Below are 27,284 nucleotides of genomic sequence, written 5' to 3' on the forward strand. Positions count from 1 at the left end.
AAATGCTATTATGTGACGTCTTGGTCCAGCAGGGATGGGTGGGGCTCTGCAAGCAGCAGTAATGATGATGGCTTTCAAAGGCTACCGTACAAACTGGTCTCGCGCCGTCAACACGCTAGAATGACAGGCCGGATACCAACCACATCACGCATGCGCCTATCTCGTAGGAGCATAATTTGAGACTGCAGCTGTGACGGTTCTTAACAATTGAAATAAATTAGTATCGATTCTTTATCAGGACTATATCTTTGCAGTGTGGAGCCGATACTGAAAAGTATTCACAAAGAACGGTTACAGTTAATCGAATACTGTGACATTCGTCATACTTCTGACAAAATGGAGGCATGCGGCTGAATTTGGTGGAGTTTTTTTCCTAAATGCATTGCATTTTTAAACAAACAAAAGCTGGCTTAGATTTCATAAACACATAAATTATAAAAGCTGGTAAGTTTATCTTTAAAATGAATTCATAAATTTTGTGTTTGTCAATGTTGGTAGGCTAAGAAATTAGCATTTTAATGATACGATCGGTGCAAATTCATGAAGTAAGTGAGGCAAAGAAATGAATTAAGAAAAGAAGTGTGACATTTGTAAATTAAAAGTCACGACGCTTGCTTGTAAAATATTACCTTAAATGTTTACTTTTTAAGTTTATCTTTAATTAAACCACATGTGCATGAACTGGGCTTTAAAAACTTGGATTGTTTTGAAAATATCGGCAATTGGTGTCGGTAATATTCATTGTTGAACTCTGCATGTCATTATTGCCAAGTGCAATGTCACATGTGAATGGACAAACCCAAGCAAGTAAATTAAAATAACAATTGTCATCAAGTCATTCTTGTGTCTGTGTCACCCCAATCCCATTCACGGAGAACTGAGATGTGGACTATGACAATTGACATGGAAAGGGATGCATAACTTTATGTTTAGGTAGCCTATTTTAATTTTATACTTCAAAATTTATTTTATTTTAATTAATAACTTGGATTCAAATCGCCCTCCTTATTTAAAAGACGAAAGAGGAGTGGGTCAGATTTTGGAGTAAAATGCAAAAATCGTTATTCTGCAATATGTAGCCATATTTAGGCAACAGAAGGCTAATTCAGAGCACCCCACAACTTCAACTTGTTCCCCTCACCTCAGATTCAGAATGGTAGGCCTATTTTTGTAGGTTAAACAATCAAGCATGACGCTCAAGATTTCTGAATCTGACATATCCAAGTAGATTGTGGAGCAATGTTTAATGAATTATTGAACTAACATTTTTTACTAACAATCTTTAAACTACAAAACAGGGCCAACAGTCACTACCTCAAAAAAGTATTATTCTACGCTCGGTAAGCGTAAGGACCTTGCATGCTTTGGTGTAACTTTTGGAGCTACATAAATCCATTTAATTCTTTTGCTAATTTTCTCATTTTCTGTTTGATCTTTGTGACTACACAGGTACGCAAGGTGTTACACAACTACACTCCACCATGAGTAGTTCGGAAGAGGTATCATGGATCTCGTGGTTCTGTGGTCTACGTGGCAATGAATTCTTCTGTGAGGTGAGTGAAAAAAGCTTTCTTGTTAGTTATTTAAATCTTTCTGGTAAAATGAAGGCAGGCCTTGAACTACGCCTTTGAAGGGGCATTGCAATTCAAATTTTTGTTGGAACTTTGCAAAGGGCACCACAGCAAAAGCATGAGGAACCACGACCATAGCAATAAGCAACTCTTTTGATGCAATAATAAAATTGAAGTCGTGATTATTGATTGCTATGTCTGAGTAGACAGTGGCATTTAGGCCGGGGCGACTAATGAAATTCACTACCCATCTAGTCAAGCTCCACTTACTTGTTGCTTCACACACTGGTCAATGTTTTTTTCGGAAGTCTTGGTGGCACAGTTAACTGGTTAGTTGAAAAGCTAACCTGTGTTGGCGACAACTCCATTCACCTGTCACAGCCAATGACCTTGCCGCTGCAAACAACGCTGCCATGCTGTATGCGGACCATTGGAGGGACACCATACAGAACAGGAAGGACTTGATGAAGATGAAGTTGAAAAGCTATAGTCGCGATCGGACGTAGCAATCATTAATCATGACTTTGACCTACCTACCATTACAAAAGTTTGAAATCCTAAGAAAAATCTTATTATTTTTTTTTCTTCTCCTCAACAGGTGGATGAAGATTATATCCAGGATAAATTTAACTTAACAGGGCTTAACGAACAGGTACCACACTACAGACAAGCATTAGACATGATCTTGGATCTTGAACCCGGTAAGATAATAGTTTGATTGATTTGGGGTTTTTTGGGGGGAAGGGGGTGACAATAAAGGGAAATTTGTCAGCTGTAACCAGATGTTTCTGCAGACTTTTTTTTAACTGTTGATTTGCAATCCACTATGCTCACAATCAACCTGTCTGGTTAAGATTAACCTCATACTTATAGACGGTTATCACGCTGTCACCATTTCGGTCATGTTCCCTGATCCATAACAGTAGTGAATGCTAAAATTTATTGCACAAACATGGCACCAGACTATTATTTCGTCCAGCCTCAGTTCGGTAACATGATTTGGAATGGAGTAAAATCGAGACGGCCACACCATGATAAAGGTCTATAGCTCCCACTGCTCTTCATTAAAATCTAGATAAAAACCATGCACTATGGATTGTTAGCAGGGCCCAATTTCATAGCGCTGCTAAGCACAAAAATTTGCTTAGCATGAAATTTCTCCCTTGATAAAAATAGGAATGCCAACCAAATGTCCACGTGATTTTTCAGGATAAGCAAAACAACAGCTGAATAAGTGTAAGAACCAACATGCAACAAATGGAGTTTGGTTGGTAATCCTGTTTTTATCAAGGAAGAAATGTTATGCTAAGCAAATTCTAGTGCTTAGCAGCGCTGTGAAATTGGGCCCAGGTAGTTCACTGGACCATGTTCCCTCCTAATGCCCGACCATTCAGGTATCATCCACTGTGGTTTCCCCTGCCATATGATAGCATGGCGGCCGATGCATCTACACAGTACACAGCCAACCCTCCTACTATCTGACCATTTATTATCATCCACTGGTTGTGAGTGATGGATTAACTATGCCAGCCTGCAATTTAATACTACGTGGTGAATGCAAACACACAATTCACAGTCAACTATCTGAGCATTCAGTAATGTTTTTATGTGATGGTTAACTTGTTAAATGCTTGTCGGCTTTTTTCATGAAGTGGGGCCCTGAGGTTTTTTTGGGGGGAAAGGGTTATATTTTAACAGCCGTCTTTACTTTTGTTTTACTTCAAATGCATGTAATCTTGTCACAGTTCACGTTTGTACGTCAACTACATGTAATTTTTCTTTGTCACACTTTTTTTCTTCTCCCTTTACTTAAGACGATGAACTAGAGGAAAACCCAAACCAAAGCGACCTGATCGAGCAAGCTGCAGAGATGTTGTATGGTCTTATACATGCCCGCTTCATCATGACAAATAGAGGCATCGCTTTAATGGTCAGCAACCAAATAACCTCTGTTTAATAGATTTTTTTTTATTTTCATCGGGGAAGAAGAATACTATTTGGTTTTACTCTTATCCAGGTGATCTAGTTGGTAAGACATCTGCGCTAGATTGGCAAAGGTCGTACACAGAACTTACCGTTCAGATACAGTCCTTACAGATGTCTGTGTACGTGTAAAACCAAATAATAACCTCAGTTTAAACGTTGATGACATACATGTATTCAAGGCATAGCACAGATTTACTGCAAAACTTTTGAAAGCGGTACAAATGGGTGAAACCGATCACATAGCCAAACCAGCTTTGGTCGGGATTCAACATTTGGCCAGTCGCAGCAGCAAGAATAGATGGTTTTTGGAACTGTGTGATTGTTTTAATTTTATATTAATTAATATAAAATAGAAAATTTCATTTCAAAACGTGGCAACATTTTTTAGACATCGACGAAAAACAGGAGCGGTTATATCCATGTAAGAAGAACTATTTGTACTTGGAATGCACAATCTGCAAAACGTATCTGACAGTATTGTTTCGCAGATTCAAATTTTGGGGTTTAAAACTGATATATTTTTCTATAACCTCATAACTTTTAAGTGAAGTCGCTTGATTTAAACCTGACCAAGTATCTCAAGGACATTTCCTCCGATCAATGTAATTTCCTTTTTAAACCATATTTATTTTTGTGAAATTTCCAGCTTGAAAAGTACCAACAAGGGGACTTTGGTCACTGTCCAAGAGTGTATTGTGAAAACCAGCTAGTACTACCAATTGGTAAGTAAACGCTTATGGGCCAATCCATTGTAATCCAATAGCAAGCTTTATCACCTTTCACACTTGAATCGCTTTAACCCTGATCTACCCCAGCAAATAGGTAAACCCTGGGGGAATATCCACCCCTACCCACCCCTACTCTGGGGTAGGGGTATCTTCCCCTTAGCAATAGAACCCTGGGGTATTCTTGAAACGTGCAGCTGGAACCTTGTGGAATAGGGACCTAGGCAGGGACAGTGTGAAATTGTGCCAGGATAACCATTGGGTAAAAAACTTACAGGACTCCCTAGGGCTGTATTCCACAGGGATAAAGAGTGTGAAAAGAGCTATATATGTTTCTCCCCATTGCCGAGTGTGATTTTAATATATGAGAATAGTTTTTTACGGGTACCATTATTATATATAGTGCTAAACAAATTTTGTGACTAAACTTCTAGGTCTCTCAGACGTCCCGGGAGAGGCCATGGTCAAACTTTACTGCCCGAAATGCCAGGATGTCTACACACCGAAGTCCTCGCGGCACCATCACACGGACGGCGCATACTTTGGCACCGGTTTCCCACACATGTTCTTCATGGTGCATCCGGAGTATCGACCGAAACGCCCACCAAACCAGTTCGTCCCAAGGTAAGTTTCTCCTCTGCTAGAATGTTATTGTTATTGTGAAAAGCACTATATAAAAACTGGTTATCATTACATTTCAGCAGAACCAATGTGAAATGAGGCACTCTAATGTTGCTCTCCTTGTCCTACAGTTAAAAAACCACAGACATCTTGGAACTAATAAATTGAGAAAGTCTAAATGTCGTCAATTCAGTGAGACAAACCCTTAAGATTGACTTCTATCGTTCTCCATCTCTTTGTTTCTTAGATTATACGGTTTCAAGATTCACCCCACTGCATATGAGATACAGCTCCAGGCTGCTGCAGCACGCAGCCGATCAGCCTCCTCCCGTCCTCGATCGGCGAAACCCCCCTACAAGTAACACCCTCCACCCCCCTCTCGTCCCACCCCCCTCTCCTCTCAACGACCCGACTACAAGCGGAGAAAAGTCTCGCATCCCCTGTCTGTCAACGATAATGTCTGTTTACCTCCTCATGTTGAACTTGAGAAGTGATGCACAAAGGTATTTGTTTGTGGGGGGAAGTTCTGAAATGAATGCCCTGTTTCCGTTATGACCCAGGCCAATAAAGTGTGAAGCGCGGAAAAATCTTGCTCAGTTGAAGGTGGTTACAGGCCAACTCATAAGGTCACGTATTGTTGTTTTCGACTGGTTGCCTGCAGGCCTTTGCTTGACATTAAATGAAGCTCATCAGCTTAGACAGGTTACCATCTTGTTGGGTGTCCTTTTTTTTTACTGGTTCCTATTGGTTTTAGCCTCATACAAACTCATGTTTCAAGCGGAAATTTTGTGCGTAGCCGTTTTGATGGAAGTGACCATTTTCGAGACACGCGACGCACTTACCGTTCATTGCATATCCTGTCTGCTTTTTCGGTGGTTAGAATGTACTGAAAGAATTTACTCCAAAAATGGCAGACATGGTGGACTTAACAGACACTCTTCGAATGGAGGTGCGTTCCACGTCGTGCAAAGGGTCAATTGGGCTGAAGCTTGTTTTTTTTTGGTTTTTTTTATAGGGGCGCGTTCATATTCAGTCGTGTTTTTGCCCCAATGTCTGTGTAATCTCTCAAGAACTTTTGCTTAGCAAATTTGTTTCATTCTTGAGATGAACCCTCTTTCTCTTAGCATTTCTTTTTTGGGGGCTAACACTAAGGGCTCAATGTCATGCTGAACACTTTCTGCTTACCAAAAATAAGCAGGACACCAGTTAAAGATAGTACATGGGACATGGTATTTCGGCTGGTAAACTTATTCCAGTAAGCACAATTGTTTTGTGCTTGAGCTGCTTTTTGTGTGGAAGCAGCTCTATGCATGGGACCGATCTCATAAAGCTGCTTAAGCACAACACAATTCTGCTTAATACCAGAATACCATATACATTGTAAACAATATGACTTTGACTGGTTCCCTGCTTAGTTTCCTGCTAAGCAGTTAACTGTTATTTTCTGCGTAAAGCAGCTCTATGAAATAGGGTGTGGATAGTTTCAACAGATGTGCAAGTAATATACGTGATAAGTTTTAAGGATGAAGGGAAAAGAAGTGGTCCCTTTTGCTACTTAATGGTATTACATACATGGGACTAGACAAAGATGGCTGCAGCATTATGATCTACTGTTGTAGTAACAAAGGGCTCGTTGTTCCCTTTATTATAACTCTTTAAATTAAATACACTTAACTGTCATAATGTACATGTATATCTCTACAAACGAGTAAAACCAAAGGATGGTAGCTGTCGGCTCGTTAAACCTGCAAAATAGAAGAGTAGACAAAAAAACTTGTTTGGATACTTGAGCCCACTTTCATATAGCTGTTGATCAGAAAATTTGTGCTGAACAATTTTTTCTCCTGCTTAGCCGGAGTTATCATGGAACCCAGTCACAGGCTACACATTACATAGTAATTTAGAATGTGACTCATTGTTGCTCAGCAAGATTTGTCCATGCTAAGCAACTTATTGTTGCTTAACGGCTTTGAGAAAATGGGCCTCGGAGGTTTCAATACTGTTCCAAGTAACTTTGATAGCATGGTTAACTATTTTTGTGACTGTCCAAAATGTTTCCATCATCGCACAGTAGTGTTCTTTAAAAAAAAAAAATGAATAGTAGAAAAAGAGATATTCTTGCTCAAATGTGTCAGATGAATTTTGCAAGGGCATTTAATTTCTTCATTTCTTATTTGTCACGCACGGGTAGACCGCCAACAACTGGTTAAGTAGATTTCCTGTTAGAAAACAAAACAAAAATGTCCTCAAGTTGGCCAGTTGTATTTTAAACACTTGCTTTAATGTGCTTGCTCTTTTAATACGGCTTGGTACCAAAAAGGCATGTTCTTAAAATCTATCTACAGCGCACTATTTATTGTGAAATTTTGAAAGCAGGAAGAAAGTAAAGAATTTGAAGGAGTCGGTGTTACTGTATTTACATGTGCAGTAGTTGCAAAGGGGTTATAAGTGTCAAGTCAAATTCTCTAGACATGTTTAATTTGGAAGCTTGCTTTTTTAAGTTAACATGAATTTTATCGGTTTGCCCAGAAAAGTGTTCTTAAAACTTTTGTTCAGTGGTGCTTTATTTTTTATGTTTAGTGTAAAAAATACGAAGCAACATGCAGCCCAAAAATGCAGTTTTTGATGTAAACGTATAAAGTGTTTACATGCCAAAGAATTACCTTTTATTTTTATTCATTTCCTTTTTGGTTGCTGTTATTATTTTTATTTTAAATATGCAGCAGCCAGCATCCACGTATCCAGAACATTCGTAGAAACATTTTAAGGAAGAAACAATATTCTCTGTCAGAATTTGGATTTTGCTGAGTTTGTTAAGTATACACAAATGTGAAAAGATAATGCCCTCCAAATGGGTCTTTATAAGAAGGGGTTGGGGCCATATTTAAACCTCTTTTGCCCCCATTCAAATATGATCAAAACTGGACAGGAATTACAACATATTTGGTAAAACAAGAGTCCATTCTTGGTTTTGGGACAAAGACGGGGGAAACCTTATAAATTGATACTAAACAATGAAACCACAATTAAAAGAGTTCATTACTTCAAAGAAATTTATTGCTTCCTTAACTAAAACCTTGATTCTTTTGAGTGGTTTACGGTGAAACTACCTCACTGTAACAAAATCCAATACCATGGCCTAATTTCATAAAGCCTGTAAGCATAACAATTTGCTTAGCATGAAATTTCTTCCTTGATAAAAACAGAATTACCAACCAAATTTCCATTTGTTGCATATTGCTTAATACTGGTAATCACCTGTTGTTTGTTTATGCTGAAAATTACGTGGACATTTGGTTGGTAATCCTGTTTTTATCAAGCAAGAAATTTCATGCTAAGCAAATTTTTGTGCTTACAGGCTTTATGAAATTGGGCCCAGATATGGTAACTCTACACCCAAACTGTTGGATTTATGCATAATGGAAAGTTAGTGTGTTTCAGAGAAGAGATGCTAATTAGTTAGCTTGAGATATGGCGAACATCACAGGAGGACACTGTGGTTAAATTCATACAAATTACCTGAACCAAGTGCTCTAACGTGTCCATCTTACAATGGCTTCTTGAAATGCGCGCAAAGTTTCTAAGATTGTTTCTAAAACAGAGAGTGTTTTCCTTACAAGCTGAAATCAGAATTTCAAAACCCTCTTAAAGGAACACGTTGCCTTGGATCGGTCGACTTGGTCTTTGAAAAGCGTTTGTAACCGTTTTTTTTTATAAAATGCATAAGGGTAGAAAGATGTTGTAAAAGTAGAATACAATGATCCACACAAACATGCCTCGAAATTGCGTGGTTTTCCTTTTACCTTGTCGACTAACACGTCGGCCATTTATGGGGGTCAAAATTTTGACTCCCATAAATGGCCGACCATGTTAGTTCGCACAGTAGAAGGAAAACCACGCAATTTCGAGGCAAACTTGTGTGGATCATTGTATTCTACTTTTAAAACATCTTTCCAACCATATGCATTTTATAAAAAACGGTTACAAACGCTTTTGTTTTGACCAACTCGTCCGATCCAAGGCAACGTGTTCCTTTAAATGTGTCGAGATGTACACAACTTTGAAACTTGATGACAAATAATTATGTTATTGGGTGAATGAAAATGAAATTTGATCCTACCGAAAAGGTACAGGAGCGATTGTAAGTTATTGTACAATCCTTTTATTTAATTTGTTGAGGAGAGTTAATTTAATGTTAATATCAAAAACATATTTGTTATTCAGCGTAACTGTTAGTTACATACAAAAAAATAAAAACACAAAATACCATGTCAATAGCATTAGTTTGTAGGTAATGGTACATGGTGTGCAATTTATGTTATTATCTGGTATTTTTTGGAGACTGTGTTTTGCTCTCGGAAACAACTGTGCATATTTTCCACGTTTTCATGTGATGTATATTCATGGTGTGAAAAGTTAACATTTAAGTATTAAAAACATTTACATAAAAAACTAAGAGGAAAGTTGTGATTGTGTTTCAGCAGGCTTCTGCTTATGCCAGATTTTTTGTCGTTTACACAGTTCTTAGCGAGCGCACATTTCCAAGATGAATTGATTAACTTACCTTGCAAGTCTTTTGCCACCTTGTGTCCCCAAGTTATACAAACTGCGAAAAAAATACTTCATCCTGTTCATTTCCAGCAAGACATGAACCGACGCCACCGAGTTCTGTCTTGCTTGAAGGCAGTGGACACTAATGGTAATTATCAAAGACTAGCCTTCACATTTGGTGTATCTCAACATATGCATAAAATAACAACCCTGTGAAAATTTGAGCTCAATCGGTCATCGGACTTGCGAGATAATAATGAAAGAAAAAACACCCTCGTCACACTAAGTTGTGTGCGTTTAGATGGTTGATTTCGAGACCTCAAGTTCTAAATCTGAGGTCTCAAAATCAAATTCGTGGAAAATTACTTCTTTCTCGAAAACTATGGCACATCAGAGGGTGCCGTTTCTCACAATGTTTTATACCATCAACCTCTCCCCATTACTCGTCACCGAGAAAGGTTTTATGCTAATAATTATTTTGAGTAATTACCAATAGTGTCCACTGCCTTTAAGGACTGGTGAATATTGCCTACCATATCAGCCCAACATTTAAGGAGTGTTTGAACAAAATGGAGGCTGGACACAAAACGATCAAGATTACCAACATTTAATTCCACCTGCTTTTAAAGTCTATAATTAAATTGAGTACCAGATTTATCACATAATGTAGTTGGTATATACTTATCACAAACAGGTAATTAAAATAACTCGCTACTGTCGCAGTTACTTTAAAAACATCTTTCAGCATTGAATTTCCCAATAGCAACATATAAAAACCCTCAAACAATTATCACAAAAATGACTTGCACTTTGTTCATAGTACATGTATATGTTAAAGAAGTAACATTTGAGACATTAACAGATCCCCAAACAAAATCAGCTACATAAAAATAAACTTTAAAACACCTTAACACAAAAATTAATTTGCACCTTGTTTATAATACTTATATTGAAGAAGTTACATCAAATTAGAACAGGTCATACATTTCCCCCTTATTTCCAAACATGTAATTTGTTTCTTCCTGTGAAAAGAAATGCCTGTGGCTCAGTTTACTGAAGATCAAATAATTATCACTCCACACAATGGAAATAGAGCCAGGGGAACATCATTGGTTGGAAAAAAACCACTAAATAATTACCATACTCTAGCTTCCATTTAACAATACATGCCATGAAAATTTCCTTGAATTCTGTTGTCATATTTTAGCCGTAAACAAGTTAAGATTATGAGTACATGTTCATATCAGGACCCAATTTCATGGCTCTGCTTACCGCAAGCACAGAATCGGCGCTTACAGAAGCAGGGAACTCTGTGTATACGGCAAGCGTATTTCACAGGTTAGCGGAAATTTTTGCTTCTGCATGTGCGTACTCAACGTTAATCGGCATTCTACACTTACAAGGCTAGCGCAGAAAGTCGGCGCTTGCATGTAAGCGGGAAACATGATCGTAAACGCAGAATTCGGTGGTAAGCAGAGCCATGAAATTGGGCATAGGTTTATTTCAATTGTGGCAAGCAAAATAAACAAACGGAAATCAGTGGAGTCATGCAATGCTATTTTCTTTACTTTGACAGTATTTCATACAGAAATATGAATCATACTCGTTCTGGTATGAACTTAAAAATATTTTATAAAATAGAAAAAATTTAGATTGAATCTGGTCTAAACATTGTCGCGCCGCTGCAAAACTGCTTTTGCCAGGGTTTCAGAAAGAGCCTCTGTCTTGTCGAATACTTACTGACACCCACGTTCCCACTTTGTTCCTTGACAAAGATGGCGTTAAGAAAGACTTTATATTCACAGAATTATGATAGCACAAAAAAGGATTAAGGACATCAACTTTAAAGGCAGTGGACACTATTGGTAATTACTCAATATAATTATCAGCATAAAACCTAACTTGGTAACGAGTAATGGGGAGAGTAGTTTTCGAGAAAGAAGTAATTTTCCACGAATTTGATTTCGAGACCTCAAGTTTAGAATTTGAAGTTAAGAATTTGAGGTCTCGAAATCAAGCATCTGAATGCACACAACTCCGTGTGACAAGGGCGATTCTTCTCTCATTATTATCTCGCAACTTCGACAACCAATTGAGCTCAAATTTTCACAGCTTTGTTATTTTATGTATATGTTGAGATACACCAAGTGAGAAGACTGGTCTTTGACAATTACCAATAGTGTCCAGTGTCTTTAAACAATTACACTTTTTAAGCACATTTTATTTTTTTAGACCACAAAGAACAGACATTTACACTCCTACTACACCATGTGAAAATCTCTTTTGAGGAGAGTTGTTTCTGGAAAAAAAAAAACGGAGTTGACAACTTAAAGTTTCAATCAGTGCGCTCTGATCATCTTCAGGAGCATGCCGGACTCTATAGCTGGATGCTGCTCAAGAGATTTTCACACGGTGTTTCCGTAAACAACACCTAATTATACTTCCACTATGCAAAATTTTAAATCCAAACCTCCTACTGTTAGAACAATCAATGTCATCCACTGTGCTTTTGATTGATTTACACTGGACAGCAGGCCCGATGTCCTGTTCCCAGTATACAATAGCCATAACAACTACAGAAAGTCAATAATCCGATGAGGGACCTGACTATTTTGCATTCCAAGCCTCAGTTTGGTTACATTGACCTGAAAGGTGGACAATCCAAGATGGCGGACATTGAGAACGGTTCAGTCTGTCTGATAATTTAGATAGCTCCCACCTACTGCCACACAGTGTTTAATCCGCCATCTTAATGGGCAAATCTATCATTTTTTGAATGCACATTGCACATCTATGGGTTTTGCATAAATACCGCATGCAGCACACACAACACACACTTGCGTGATTGGTTGCTGAACCACTTGGACAGGATGGATAACAAAACTGAAACACTTGAACCAGCTCAAAGCCGAAAACACAAGTTGCCTGTAAAGATGGCGTTTAACAGGAACTATCTATTTCATCTTTTTTGACAAATTACAAATGTTTTTACAGAATGCTTTTTCAGAGAATTGTGCACCAGAGTACTTGAAGTAAACTGTAGCTTAACTACCATTAGACAAAATCAAAACATACATTTGTTTTTGTATAATCTGTCTGTATCATCAGCTCTGAATTAACCCTCCTAGTCCAGGCAACATTTTACAGCAAGCTAGACAAATCATTTGAAACCATTCAACTTAACAGGTTTTGTAGGCTAGAACTACTGTGTGTGTGCAGGGGTACTGTGTAGTTTACATTCAAAACAAAACCATACCGCAGGCTGACATAGTGTATCATTCTGATGGAGGATTATTGAAAGGTCAGACAGTAGGAGGGTTGACTGTGTACTGTATAGATGCATTCATCACGTGATCTCATATCAATCAAAACCACAGTGGGTGGCATGAATGGTCAAACAGTAGGAGGGTTGACTGTGTACTGTATCGATGCATTCATCACATGATATCATACCAATCAAAACCACAGTGGATGACGTTGAATGGTCAAACAGAGGGAGGGTTAACTAACAAGATGACAGAGACAGATTTTGGCCTGCCTTAGGCAGTCCTCATAATAATATGAACTCCAGAATCTGTGTCCACTATACCACTCATCTCCCCAACTTTGAGGCTAAACGATGCATCCTCAAAAGGTTTCTGCATTTGACCGGGTCCGAAGAAGTTGAGATCACCTCCTTTCTTTGCTGAGCTACAGTCGCTTTCCCTGGAAGCAAGACTAGCAAAGCTGACTTCACCGCTGACGATTTGTTCCCTGAACCCTGGTGGGGGAAGAAAACTCAACGCTGTTAGTTTGCATTTCATCAACATATTTTTTTAGGCTTACCGACTTGAAAAGTCACCTTTGAGGGGGCAAGGCTGTTTGGCAAAGGGCACTTCAAGTGGAAAATCTTTAAATCTATGGGAAAAGTTTCATGGGGCATCAAGGCCACTGGCAAAAGATTTCAGACCAGGGCCCAATTTCATGGCTCTGCTTATCGGAAGCAGGCAATTCTGCACTAACTAATGGTCATGCCTAATTCATGGGTGACCCCAAATTATTAGGCATTCTTTTCGCTTACACAGCTAGCACAACAGTTAGCAGAGTATGGTGATCGTAAGTACATCATTTCGGGGGTAAGCAGGGTCATGAAATTGGGGCCCAGCTTTTTTTGCCAATCAAACTGTTCCAAAAAACAAAGGTATCCTTCCTTTTAACGAAGTGGCCCAGGGGTGGATTTCACAAAGGTAGTCCTAACTTACATGTAGGACTAGTCCTAGGCAATGCTAAGAGATAGGACCAGTCCTAAGTTAGGATGGGTTACTGGTCCTAACTTAGAACCAGTCCTATCTCTTAGCATTGCCTAGGACCAGTCCTAAGTTAGGACTACCTTTGTGAAATCCACCCCTGGGCCCTGTAATAAAGTTGTTTGTAGCTACGATAATCATAGCTCTTGGTCACAAGTACGGGGACCGAGGGTTATGATTATCTCAACTAGTCGCTCCCTAACCTTTGAGCAGTTCAATGGCTTCCTCCTTTGTGCGTGTGATGTTCTCCTGCTTCCATGATGATGGGCGTCTCGAACCCTCATGTTTCACAAGGAGATGTGAGCACTGAACAACCTTCGTTGACCCGTCGTTCATGTCTGGTTTCTCCCACTGGCTTTTCTTGGTGAAGGTGTTGAGGTAGTATTTGCGACCTGTCGAGAGAAACCAAACAAAATCCCAGAAGAAGTGTGTCAAGAAAAGGCACTTTGTTTTGTTTGTGTCAGGAGGATGGAGGGTTACGATTCGCGACCGTTAGGGATGGAACTCTGGAGGGTTATGATTATCACAACTAAGATTTGCATACATACAGTCTCTGTCAACCCTTTGCTGGCGACAGGATATGTTATTTTAGCCCTGCATTGCAAGAGTGAAGACATTTTGTTCGGATCACTTTCCTTATCACGCCACCACCTTTTCACTCATTTTTATATAAGATTAATCTTATCGAATGAAAAAGTGGTGTTTTTTTTTCTTCTTTTCTCTAACTTCTTCAAGTCAAAACCCAAACTCTGGCTAGGACTCCTACAAGAAGGAAAAAAAAGTCAGGCCCCGGGCATTGTCGAGGAAAATGCCTAGCTAGGCTATATATTAGAGCAAGGATCATTATCATAATGACAATATGATCATCGATCAACGATCATGACAACATTGACAACCATTGACAACCATTGACAACAACCATATATAAATCCTATAAAAATATAGACAAAACAAAATTGCTCAGCAAATAAATATAATGCCTATTCAGAATTGCAGCTGCGCATGTCTGTTGTTATTGGTGACAACACAATTTGTATATCTCCCGTGACCTTTTTGACAATACCAAACCAACGGGTATTGTCAAAAGGTCACGGGAGAGAAACAACAAATTGCGTGGATAACTTTCCGTATGGCGCCACCACCTTTTCACTCATTTTTACAAAAAGGTAGGACTCATTGAGGTAAATTAGATACTATATTATTTAATATCGAATGAAAGAGTGGTGGCGCCATACGGAAACTTTTCCAATTGCGTTGACAGCACTGCAGTAACACGACATGCGCAGCTGCAATTACGAATAGGCTTAATTGCTTAAAAGTTAACGGAAACAGGTTACCAGCTAAAATTAGATAAGTTTTTATCATGACTGCCTGGTCAGCTGGTGCCCCACTCAATTTTGCCTTATTTATTTAGAAAAGAAATTAGGCCCAGAACACCAGGCAGCCAGGTCACATTTCATGATTTACAAGTATGAAGTACACATTATCATGACATTAACTAGGTAGGATAACAATTATTAATTGATAATAAAAAAATAATAAATAAAGCATTGCAAAATCAACAAATACAATACAAAGGTAAAATTTATAATAATCTCTGAAGTTCCTACCCCCTTGACTCTTGCTGTTGTGTACCTCCCATCCCTCAGGTAAATCGTGTTCAGCCATTTTTTACAAACAACCTCCTATTTTTTACAGCAACAACAGTCAAGTCCACCAATACAATACAAATCGTGCACCGGTTGGTTTTGTACATGTGTGTGCGAATAGCGCGCCAACATACAGCCCAACTTACTGTGCATACTGTTACAGTTTGGGCTACAACGATGGCCGTTTCAAAGCGCACACTTAGGCTATAAGTAGCACTTCCGTATTAACCTCTTCGTCGGAGTCTAAAATGCTATTGTGTGTGTATACGACGTAAAGAGAAATCGAATGGTGACGAGGTTGGAATTCACATATGGGAAGGTCAACTTGAGGTCAAGTTTAGTAAGCGATCCTCCCATCAAAACTGCACTCACGAGTCCAGTTAAATTTGATTCAATAAATTGATAGTGGTGCGTCGTAAATTGGTGACATTAACATCAAAGGTTAAACCTTGGCAATGACTACGAAGTGGCTGTGTACTTGTTGATGGTAAGTGTTCTGAGATCAATATATTATTAACCGTAATCTACTGAACTGAACTCTGTCTGGTCTGAGTCTGAAGTTTGTAATCGTGACATCATCACACGAAAACACAGTCAGTAGGCCTACCAGCGCAGCAGACACTGTCACTGGACACCCATCTATCAATTCATGCCATTCATGTATGTAATATTTTGATTTCATTTATAATATTTTGAAATTTTCGTTGTGCAATGTTGTTGTGTGTGCCATGACTAATTCATTCAGTTATTCACTTTTGGGTGCGTTCGTTTAGCTTCCCTGGGTCGACCACGGTGTGTGGCGGGTTTTTTTTGTAGGACGAACGTGGGTAATTATCTGCACACGTTCGTCCTGTGTAAAAAAATACGCCACACACCGGGGTCGACCCAGGGAAGCTAAACGAACGCACCCATTAGTAGCCACCACCAACCATAATCACTTGATTCGTAACTGTACAGTCAGTCAGTACCATGGCAATGGCATGGCAAAACAAAATGGCTCATTGAGTGACTGTTCTTTCAATTGTCATTATTTAACATCACAATGTTTGTGCCCCAGGGCCCCAGGCAGCTTTCTATTTATTTATTAAATGTTTATTAACTTATTAATATTATATTTGATGTTTTTGTTATTGTTGTGCGTAGAGAATGTATGAACAATGATGAATGAATATTTTATTAGTTTGAATTTTGATGACGACACCTACACGTACAATACATCGTCCGAACAACAGTTCTGATGATGACTGAACATGCATGGTGAATGCTTTTTTAAGTTAAGGGGACGCCTTTATCTTCGAAAATTGAACCGTTCTGATAAATTATTGTCGCTGTGAGTGACTTCCTATGATGTATTCTTAAAAGATACACTATTATCATTATTGTAAATAACAAATGTCGGCTCTTGACAAAGAGGGCGCTATATGATCTGCTGGCTGACTAAATTGTCAAGTTCAATTCTTGTGAAAAATTACCTTTTTTACTCTAAATAAAAGGCACAAAGGAGGTTGTTTCTAACAATATTTTATAATATCAACAACTCTCCAGTGCTCTTTACCAAATAATTGTTTATGGTCATTCATTTTTTTAAATGAGTAATTACCAATGAAACATCTGTAATACCATTACTTAACATGCCTTTAAAGCTTAAAGACAGTGGACACTATTGGTCATTGTCTGAATGTCAAAGACCAGTATTCTCACTTGGTTTATCTCAACACATGCATAAAATAACAAACCTGTGAAAATTTGAGTTTGATTGGTCGTCGGAGTTGCAGGATAACTATGAAAGAAAAAACACCCTTGTCACGTGAAGTTGTGTTCTTTCAGATGCTTGATTTCGAGACCTCAAATTCTAAATCTGAGGTCTTGAAATCAAATTGTGGAAAATTACTCCTTTCTCGAAAACCACTCCACTTCAGAGGGAGCTGTTTCTCACAATGTTTTGTACTATCAACCTCTCCCCTTTACTCGTAACCAAGTAAGGTTTTATGCTAATAATTATTTTGAGTAATTACCAATAGTGTCCAGTGCCTTTAAGTGAAGGCTTACACCTACAGAAAAAACCGCTGTACGGTACAGCGTATTTTCTTTAAGCCTTCACGTACTGGTACCGCAAATTGTACTCATGTGGTTAAAGCGCTGTGATAAAGTTTTGTAATGAGCGCTATTTGTTTTTTCTATCACTTTCTACAAAGTCAGGAAACATTGAAGAAATTTACCAATCTGAATATGTATTGTTTTAAAGGCAGTGGACACTATTTGATTTTGAAACCTCAGAATTAGATTCTGAGATCCCGAAATCAAGCATCTGAAAGCACACAACTTTGTGTGACAAGGGTGTTTTTTCTTCCATTATTATCTCGCAATCTAACGACCAATTGAGACCAAATTTTCACAGGTCTGTTATTTTATGGATATGTTGAGATACACCAGGGGAGTAAACTGGTCTTTTAAAATTACTAATAGTGTCCAGTTTCTTCAAAGTATTGCATTTAAAAATGATTCATTTGAGTATTCTACTTGTGTCTTTGTATTTCCCATTTTAACATGTGATGAATATATTTTTTCCTAAATCTGGTAAATACTTAGCTGACAAGGTCAGTAGTGTCATACAAAATTAGCTCGTAATTTCCTTCATGATGACTAGTTAAAGGCAGTGGACACTATTGGTAATTGTCAAAGACTAGCCTTCACAGTTGGTGTATCTCAACATATGAATAAAATAACAAACCTGTGAAAATTTGAGCTCAATTAGTTGTCGGAATTGCGAGATAACTATGAAAGAAAAAAACACCCTTGTCACACAAAGTTGTGTGCTTTCAGATGCTTGATTTCGAGACCTCAAATTCTAAACTTGAGGTTTTGAAATCAAATTCGTGGAAAATTACTTCTTTCTCGAAAACTACGCGACTTCAGAGGGAGCCGTTTCCCACATTGTTTTATACTATCAACCTCTCCCCATTACTCGTTACCAAGTGAGGTTTTATGCTGATAATTATTTTGAGTAATTACCAATAGTGTCCACTGCCTTTAAAGGTAAACCCTCGATGACAAAATGTTTTTACAATGTATATCCTGTCGGGAAGTCAATGTGTCATTCACACTACAACACCGCTTCCTCAGTTACATGTATTACAGAATGTGCTCCTGTGGATCAGGGCCCAGTTTCACGGCTGAGCTTACCGCCAAATTATGCCATACGATCACCATTTTTCTGTTTTCAAGCGTCAAATTTCAGTGTTAGCGAAAAATGCCTAGTATGTACAATGTATGTGGAGTATGCACACAAAAATTATCTGCTAATACATCGTGAAATACGCTTGATGTAAATGCGAAATTCTCTACTTCTGTAAGCGCCTTGTGCATTCCACCTCTATGGACCCGAGTTTGAAGACCGCCTCAGACTGGAGGCATTGCATGTGGAATGGATGTTCAGTCCCAACCTGATTTTTGGGGTTTTAATTTCTAAACTTGGGGGATCTCCTCCCACATTTAAAAACTGAACACTTCTTCTTGTTTTCCTTTTCTGCTGTCATGGTTATATTGACAATAGTGCTGTTGGATGTGGGATAAATGTTATTTTTTCATTGAGATAAAGAAATTGTTTTCACAAAACTAGGGCAAAGTTCTGAGTATACATTGCTTCACATCGTTGCACCTGTAATGGTGAAAAAACAAATAATATGGATGTGTATTGAAATAGTCCGAGGAAGTAATGTCCGTAATTCACAAATCTCTGCTGTGTGTGACACGATCTATGTTCACAAGATAAAAAAGCAATCTAGATCCTGGGTAGGGAAAAACTCAAATAATTTTAACTGTAAAATAAATGTTGCTTTTTTTTCCAATCAGCTGAGTATGCAAGTCATCGAGGCCCCTTAGTAACCATGGCAACGGCATCTGAAGTCAAGCCCCCACCAGAGTTGAAAGTGAAATTCCAGGATGTTACGGAAGATGAGAGTATAGTCGATACAGAAACTGAAGAACCAATTGAATTGTATGTAAGCGAAGAAGAAGAAGTTTCACCACTGGTAAAACCTTCAACGCCAGTAGACAGCGCCGCCAGTACTTCTAGTGAGCATCATACAGCAGTATCAGAGGAGAGTCCCAGACCGGAGATACACATAGAAGGGACCGGGGAGCTGACAACGGGGACCAGTGAGACAGCGAGGACCAGTGACGAGGAGAAAGACGGCAAGATCAAGACGAGCGAGACCACCACTCTCCCATCGATCAACTCCATCACGGGGGAGTCGGAGGCTGAGCTCCTGGCCAAGCTAGAACAGGCAAACAAGTAAGTACCATAGGAGACCACTTCACTAGGGACCAATTCGTTGATCTATTTATACCTAGCCAGAAAATAATGCTCACTAAATAGATCTGCTTCAGTATGTCAGAGAGAAAAATTACCCTACATGTGTACAAAAATGTACATGTTTTGTGTATGTTACAGAGTTCAGTTTGTTTAAAAACAATAACAACTTCAAAATACATAAAGCATGTATACGAATTGTACATTTTTGTATGCCAGGTTACTTGCTGAAAACATTGCTAAAAAAACTTTTTTTAGTATAATTCTCAAATTTTTTACTTTTTTTTTCTTTTTTTTTTTCTTTTTTTTTTTTAATAAGGCCTGAAAGTTTATTATGTGAAAGCCTACACCATCATGTACTGTAGGACACACCTTATACTCGTTGCAATGTTCCTACTTTTTCTCTACAAGGAACAAAAAACCTCCCTTAATCGTGCATGGATTGTTTGAAATTACAGTGACAGTCTTGTGCTTTTTTATTCTCAGCAAATAGACAATGTGTTCAGCTGAAACTTTTATCGATCTTTCTCTATAATTTGTGCATAAAAATATGCACTGAAAAAAAAAATCTGTGACCCTACCTTTAAAACTAATACCATGATAATCCTTAAAACATAACAATTTCTCATGATTTCCAAATCCCAGACTTCTCGAGGCAGATGCAAAGTCCCTCAAGTGCATCACAGACTCCACCAAGTCCTCCAGACGGGGTTCCAACGCGAGCCTCCGCTCTACCGGCTCAACCCTGAGCAACATGAGTAACGTACAGGTCTCATGCTCCGCTATTAACTCAAGTAACGACACGTTGGACGATCTCGGGATGCAGGACAAGTGGCTGATCTGGGGGAAGATTGTCAACGACTGGGAGGAGTATTCCAAGAAGAAGTCGAAACAACTTAAGGTAGAATTGCTTTATTATTTGGGGGAAAGGAAGGTAATTTTTGTCTACAGTGTGAACCCTGGGCCTAATCTCATAGAGCTGTGTTTAAGCAGGCATTATTGCTTAGCAGAAATAAGCAGGATGCCTGTCTGAGTTAACATGGTAGTTTGGCTGCTTACCTTAGTCTAGGAATATTTACTCCAAGAGGAAGGCTAAGCATAGGCCTGTATGCTTCGTTTTTGAAAGGGCAAGGGCACCAAGGCATTTTCTTCTTGGTAAAGGGCACCCTATGATGAAATTGCAAATTTGCACTGGAGCATTTCAAGGGCACCAAGGCAATGACCAGGGGACACAGAGGCAATCGCCTTCGTTGCCTCCATGAAGTATCAGGCCTGTAAGCAACTTTAAGGTAGAATTGCTTTATTATTGCAAGCATGATATTCTTCTTTCTTTAGTCTGTTTTCTGATTTTTTTTTTGCCGTTGGTAACAATCAGAAAACTGTTATTAATGAGGCCTGAAAAGTCTTTTCTTACAGCCATGTGGAAGTGTAGTTTGACCCTCGTATGGGTTTATATGATTTGGGTTTGAATGAGAAAATTGACTTGAGCGGGACTTGAATTAACAACCTCCTTATTAACATAACGGCACTCTACCAACTAAGCTATCCAGCCCTTTGTTTAGGGTTCAAACCAAACTATTTAAAACATACCCAGTCAGTTCCTTGTGGTTTATTACTTGATAAAAAAAAAACGGTATTAGAATTCATTATTGACAATTTTTCTCATCAGGACCTGGTCCGGTTAGGCATACCCCATCACTTCAGGGGCATAGTGTGGCAGTTGCAGTGCAACGCTTTCCACTCGCCCCTCAAGGACAAATACGCAGAGTATCTCAAGATGACGTCGCCGTGCGAGAAGGTCATCCGAAGGGATATTGCCAGGACGTACCCGGAGCACGACTTCTTCAAGGAGAAAGATGGGCCGGGACAGGAGACACTGTTTAATGTTATGAAGGTTCGTATTCAGAGGGATGAGATCAGTCCTGTTTGCTTTGTGTGTTTTGTAAGAGCAAGGGCACCGAGCCATTTTCTCCTTGGTAAAGGGCACTGTTTTAAAGCCATTGGACACTTTTGGTAAACAGTATTGTCCAAGGCCCACACTTCGTGTATCACAACTTATATATAAAATAACAAACCTGTAAAAAGTTAGGCTCAACCAGTCATCGGAGTCGGGAGAAAATAACGGGAAAACCCACCCTTGTTTCCGCACGTTTCGCCGTGTCATGACATGTGTTTAAAATAAATCTGTAAATCTCGATATCGAGAATTGGTATTGTTTTAATGTTTTCTCAAAAAGTAAAGCATTTCATGGAATAATATTTCAAGAGAAGTCTTTCACCATTACCTTCTGTAAACCCCGTAAGTTATTTGTAAGTCTGTGAACTTTTAATTTTTTTCCTATTTCAAAAGTGTCCAATTGCTTTTTAAGGAATTTGTAGATTTCTACCGGGTCATTTGAAGGGCCTAAAGGAATTGACCAAGGGGCATGGAGGCAGCTGCCTTCCTTGCCTCCGTGAAGTATGGGGCTTGATGTGATTGGTAGGGCTTGTTTGTGTTATTTCTAGCAAGGGCCGGGCCCAATTTCATTGCTCCGCTTACCACCAAATTATTGTGTTCCCTCTGTTTTCTGTATTGATTTGAAATCTATCACTTACTCCAGCCCTAGTCTCTAGTCTGATACTTACATGCCTTTTCTGTTATGTGTTTGTTTTCTATTGCTGCAGGCATATTCAATCCATGATCGGGAGGTCGGTTACTGCCAGGGATGTGGATTTATAGTTGGACTTCTACTCATGCAGGTAAAAAATACTCTTCCAATTAAAGTGACACCATTTTCAGGGCTCAAGTAAAGGAGGGAGGGGGAAGTCAAATTGTGCCCTTATAAGGGAATGCTGTGCGCGTCGCGCGTATCGCGTGATGTGGCACAACTGTCCCGGCCGTTGCTCTCGACCAATAGGAATGAAGAAACTGTCTTATGAACACATGTGCAAGCTTGCGTGTCACGCCCATGTTTCAAAACTTTTTACTGGTCATAAACAAAGGTTTATACACACCCACGTGACGACGCTCTCCACCAATAGGAATAGCGAAACTGTCTGAGGTATTTATGAACGTTGGTTAACATAAACAGGTCTTTCAATTGAACCGCGTATTTCTTATGTATCTGTTTTTTAGCCTATGAAGGACGTTTGATTTTTGATTTTTTAGATGCCTGAGGAAGAAGCGTTCTGCGTACTCGTCAAATTGATGCAGGATTACAGGTTACGAGAGCTCTTCAAACCGAGCATGGCTGAACTCGGCTTGTGTATGTTCCAACTAGAGTGCATGTTACAGGTAAGTCTGAGTTATACCTTTACTTATGTTAGATTTGGGGCTCATTTTTATGGCTCTGCCATAGAGTTATATATAAGAACTAGAGGGCGCACGAGTGATGCTTCGCGCACAAACGCCACGGGACCGCAAGATGACAAGCGCGTCATTCTGCACGCGCGTTGAATATGAAATACATGTTTGAGGGTTTTTTTATTGAATGCTCACGCGATGCTGTTTGTTCAACTTACAAAATGGCCGCACAAACACACGCTGTGAGATAGCTGTTATAGCGTATATAGGCCAGTGCGTGCTCTAGTTCTTATATATAACTCTATGGGCTCTGCTTACTTAAAGCAAATAATCAATGCTTACAGAAGCAGGGAAATCTATGCTTAGGTCAATCGTATCAGGGAATTTCCGCTTGTGCGTGTGTGTGCAGTCCTCGTAACTAGGCATTCTTCGCTTACACAGCTAGCGCAGGCCAATCCTGGCTCTGCTTACCACAAGCAAAGAATCAGCTCTCATGGAAATAATGAATTCTGCGCCTTTGTCAAGTGTACTCCCACGTGTTAGCAGGCATTTCTGCTTGCTTGTATGTATTCATAGTCCACATTCTAGTCATTCTTCACTTTGTACACAGCTAGTACAGATAATTAGCTCTTGCCCTGTAAGCAAAGAATGGTCATCACAAGCTCCGAATTCGGCGATAAGCTGAGCCATGAAGTTAGGCCCTGCATCCATGGACAGTTCCATTGTTACTCAAGTTACATCAGCCACAGAAGTAAGAAATCTAGTTTCCTGAGTTGAGATTTGTAATTTGATTGTATCAGGTCATTTTAAAAAATGATTTGAAAGAGCTGTAGGATTTTAAATTTAAAATGGTGGGAGTACATGATGTATAATCAATTGAGGTTTGCTGTAGCAACAATGTGCTGTTATACAAAGGAGTGATACTGTAGATGAACCCATAAGAAACACAGCTTGTAAGCACAAGTCCTAAAGGAAGCGTGACCTTTGACCTGTAAACGTGATTAGGGAGCATTCTAAGGCCCACCCTAACAGTGCTTGCCCCAAGCACAACAAGTTACTTACCTCTAAACTATTTCGATAACCAGCAAATGATACCAGCTTAATACCATTTGACATGTGACCGGAATCCTGCTTAGCAGATTTAAGAACATTCCTGTGCCATACCTCACCAGGTTACTGAACAAATAAATTTTATCTTTTTATCTTGACATACAAACTAAGTGTTTTATAATTGATTGCTTATGCTGTTGCCTCTGTTTTATAGTAATTTTGTTTAACTCTGTAATTGTTATATTTGAATGTTTTTTAATGTTCATGTACAAACACTGCGCGCAATTTAGCTTGTGGGCTGCAAGTGTTTTATTTAGGAACCAAAGAAAATCAATAAATACAACAGACAGACAGGGAGCATAAAGGAATTTGCTTAACAGTAACCAGCAGGGCCCAATTTCATGTCTCTGCTTACCGCCGAAATCTGCGCTTACGATCACAATTCCCTGCTTACGTGCAAGCGTCGAGTTTCTGCGCTAGCCTTGTAAGCGTAGAATGCCTAATAACACGGAGTACGCACGTGCAGAAGTCAAAATTCGCCGCTAACCCGTCAAACACGCTTGCCGTCAGCACAAAGTTCCCTGCTGCCGTAAGGGCCGATTCTGTGCTTACGGTAAGCAGAGTCATGAAATTGGGCCCAGATTGGCTCAATCATGTTATCCTGAATACCTGGCTTGACATGAACTCTAGAGGTTATCTCAACCTGTTGGGAACCATACTGCATTTTTCTGATTAAGCCCAGTAATGACCTCATCATAGAGTGCGATGTAAACCACGCCCAGATAACACTAACTGGCTCCACTGATTGCCAGAGAAGCTTGTGGGAATTCCTTTAAAGGCACTGGACACCTTTGGTAATTGTCAAAGACCAGTCTTCTCATTTGGTGTATCCCAACAATGCATTTAAGACACTGGACATTATTGGTAATTGTCAACGACCAGTCTTCTCACTTGGTGTATCTCAACATTTGCATAAAATAACAAACCTGCCAAAATTTGAGCTCAATTGGTCGTCGAAGTTGAGAGATAATAATGAAAGAAAAAACACCCTTGTCACCAAAGTTGTGTGCTTTTAGATGGTTGATTTTGAGACCTCAAATTCTAAATCTGAGGTCTCAAAGTCAAATTCGTGGAAAATTACTTCTTTCTCGAAAACTATGTCACTTCTCGGGGAGCCGTTTCTTACAATGTTTAATACTATCAACCTCTCCCCATTACTTGTTACCAAGTAAGGTTTTATGCTAATAATTATGTTTTAGTAATTGCCAATAGTGTCCACTGCCTTTAAATAACAAATCTGTGGAAATTTGAGCTCAATTGGTCTTTGAAGTTGCAAGAGAATGATTAAAGAAACAACACACTTATTGCACAAATTTGTGTGCTTTCAGATATTTGAGTGCTTTTAATATTTGAGTAAGAAATTACCTCTTTCTCAAAAACTACCTTACTTCATTCAAAGGGAGCCGTTTCTCACAATGTTGTATTCTATCAACAGCTCTCCATTGCTCATTACCAAGAAATTTGTTTTGCTTACAATTATTTAGAGTAATTACCAATAGTGTCCGGTGCTTTTAAGTTAGTTATCCTTTACATACATATTTGAGAATACAACAAAGCATTTATAAAGTGCTTTTTCAAAAAGATCAAAATGCTATAAAGTGAGCAAACCAAGCAAGCAAATGTTAATAATCAGAGGTAGCTATTTAAAGATTAAGAAGGTCTTCTCCTAACTGCATAGTTTCAGTCATTAAGAAATGCCTTCAAATGATAAAATGGGTGATTTGGGGGTAAAATTGCACACAGATTTAAAGGCACTGGACACTATTGGTAATTGTCAAAGACCGGTGTTCTCACTTGGTGTATCCCATCATAAGCATAAAATAACAAGCCTGTGAAAATTTGGGCTCAATTGTTCATCAAAGTTGCGAGAAAATGATGAAAGAAAAATGCCCTCATTGGACGAATTTGTGTGCTTTCATATAGGAATAAAAGACTTCTAGCTAGAAGTCTTTTATTATTTTAGTGAGAAATTACCTCTTTCTCAAAAACTACGTTTCATCAGAGGGAGTCGTTTCACACAATGTTTTATATTATCAACAGCTCTCCAATGCTCATTACCAAGTCATTTTTTAAGTTAATATTTGTTTTGAATAATTACCAAATGTGTACCTTCCCTTTAAATTGGAAAAAGAAAACAATCGAACGGTTGCAAAACCAAAGGTATAGGTCCCTCCCCTTGATGCAAATCAACCAATCAGGACCAAGCAAGAGCACATGATGCCAAGAAGTCTGACGAAAGTCAGTTTAAATACCTGAAAAAATAGAATCATTTAAAACTTTAACCAGTCAGTTTCCTTTGTGGTTTATTATTTTGAAAGTAGAATTAGCTGTTGTATGGTAAACTACTTACTACAACCAATGCAAAAAAAGGTTAATGGCCTGTCATTTCACCCTTGCGGAGTCTTTCTCTTGTTGAAATATCAGGCCATAATCTATTTTTAGACTAAACAAGTTTCTGATGCTAGTGTACGGCCTATTGAATGACTACGTATATAGTTCTGTGTCTTATGTGTGTGGCGCTGGACAGAGTATGAAGCAAGTGGCATACGCGATACACAAGTGGGTGTCGTAGAGATAGTTGCTATGGTAATCAGGGGCCAATTTCATAGAGCTGCTTAACGGCCGATTTTGTGCTTACTGTCGAGTTTCCATTTCATAGCGCAGCTAATTGTAAGCACTAGAAAAGGTATGCCAAACTTTCAATTCTTCATGTAATATGAACAGGAATAAGTATGTTCCAAAAACCACAGGTATACTTCAAAGGTACATGTATTATGCAGGAGTGGTAAGGATAAAACCTCATTTGTAGTATAATTTAAGTTTCAAACTGGTTATTCATACCATTTTTAACAGTACAAAATTAAGTCATATTAGAGAAAAACATCTGATAAAAAATTCAGTTGATTTTGCATCGCTGCAACCAGATTAAGGGCAATGTAATTTACATGATGAAAAATGTGCATTGTTTTTCAAAAATGTGCATTGTGCATTGTCTCCTTTTGGATAAAGCCCATTTTTTTTTTTTTTTTCGCAGGTCTTTTTATTTCATTTAATACTAGTTGATGACAAAAAAAAACATGAACACTGCAACTATTTTTGTCAGCTCTATCCAACCTGTGTAATACCTTTAACGGGTGGGCAATTTGAATAAATAATGCAGCAAGATCAAATACTTATTCCATCCGGTCACT

General features: G+C 38.8%; 3 protein-coding genes across 6 annotated transcripts in view; 2 read left to right on the forward strand and 1 right to left on the reverse strand.

Annotated features, from left to right (window-relative positions):
- The first annotated feature begins 305 nt into the window (after window positions 1-305).
- On the forward strand, window positions 306-9,167 carry LOC139948042 (casein kinase II subunit beta). Of its 3 annotated transcripts, none has more exons than XM_071946039.1 (7): window positions 306-450; window positions 1,456-1,553; window positions 2,170-2,272; window positions 3,386-3,501; window positions 4,204-4,279; window positions 4,717-4,906; window positions 5,151-9,167. In XM_071946039.1, the coding sequence occupies exons 2-7, from the start codon at window positions 1,482-1,484 to the stop codon at window positions 5,263-5,265; spliced, it is 672 nt and encodes a 223-aa protein (XP_071802140.1). In that variant the 5' UTR covers window positions 306-450; window positions 1,456-1,481; the 3' UTR covers window positions 5,266-9,167. The 3 variants fall into 3 exon arrangements, with proteins under 3 accessions (XP_071802140.1, XP_071802139.1, XP_071802141.1); XM_071946038.1 differs by having other exon boundaries at window positions 307-444; window positions 1,450-1,553; XM_071946040.1 differs by having other exon boundaries at window positions 307-444; window positions 1,450-1,553; window positions 3,398-3,501.
- On the reverse strand, window positions 7,730-15,506 carry LOC139948043 (uncharacterized). Its single transcript, XM_071946041.1, has 3 exons — window positions 15,351-15,506; window positions 13,944-14,132; window positions 7,730-13,214 (listed from the first exon to the last, which is right to left on the reverse strand). The coding sequence occupies exons 1-3, from the start codon at window positions 15,406-15,408 to the stop codon at window positions 12,994-12,996; spliced, it is 468 nt and encodes a 155-aa protein (XP_071802142.1). The 5' UTR covers window positions 15,409-15,506; the 3' UTR covers window positions 7,730-12,993.
- A 229-nt stretch (window positions 15,507-15,735) lies between these two features.
- Window positions 15,736-27,284, forward strand: part of LOC139947896 (EVI5-like protein) — a 55,277-nt gene continuing 43,728 nt past the window's right edge. For both annotated transcript variants that reach the window (XM_071945741.1, XM_071945742.1), the window contains exons 1-6: window positions 15,736-15,876; window positions 19,242-19,683; window positions 20,347-20,602; window positions 21,371-21,595; window positions 22,365-22,439; window positions 22,849-22,974. In XM_071945741.1, the coding sequence (XP_071801842.1) occupies window positions 19,277-19,683; window positions 20,347-20,602; window positions 21,371-21,595; window positions 22,365-22,439; window positions 22,849-22,974 (1,089 nt within the window). In that variant the 5' untranslated portion in view covers window positions 15,736-15,876; window positions 19,242-19,276. The remainder of the gene's footprint in view (window positions 15,877-19,241; window positions 19,684-20,346; window positions 20,603-21,370; window positions 21,596-22,364; window positions 22,440-22,848; window positions 22,975-27,284) is intronic.

Source organism: Asterias amurensis, chromosome 15 (assembly GCF_032118995.1).
Source record: "Asterias amurensis chromosome 15, ASM3211899v1".
In the NCBI taxonomy this organism is placed as follows: Eukaryota; Metazoa; Echinodermata; class Asteroidea; order Forcipulatida; family Asteriidae; genus Asterias; species Asterias amurensis.

Excerpts from the sequence above, each read along its gene's own strand:
- LOC139948042 (XM_071946039.1), top strand. The coding sequence starts at position 1,482 with ATGAGTAGTTCGGAAGAGGTATCATGGATCTCGTGGTTCTGTGGTCTA. Across the intron at positions 2,273-3,385 it reads GATCTTGGATCTTGAACCCG|ACGATGAACTAGAGGAAAAC; the intron begins GTAAGATAATAG and ends CCTTTACTTAAG. Across the intron at positions 4,280-4,716 it reads CCAGCTAGTACTACCAATTG|GTCTCTCAGACGTCCCGGGA; the intron begins GTAAGTAAACGC and ends CTAAACTTCTAG.
- LOC139948043 (XM_071946041.1), bottom strand. The coding sequence starts at position 15,408 with ATGGCTGAACACGATTTACCTGAGGGATGGGAGGTACACAACAGCAAG. Across the intron at positions 14,133-15,350 it reads CAACAGCAAGAGTCAAGGGG|GTCGCAAATACTACCTCAAC; the intron begins GTAGGAACTTCA and ends TTCTCTCGACAG. Across the intron at positions 13,215-13,943 it reads AGCCATTGAACTGCTCAAAG|GGTTCAGGGAACAAATCGTC; the intron begins GTTAGGGAGCGA and ends TTCCCCCACCAG.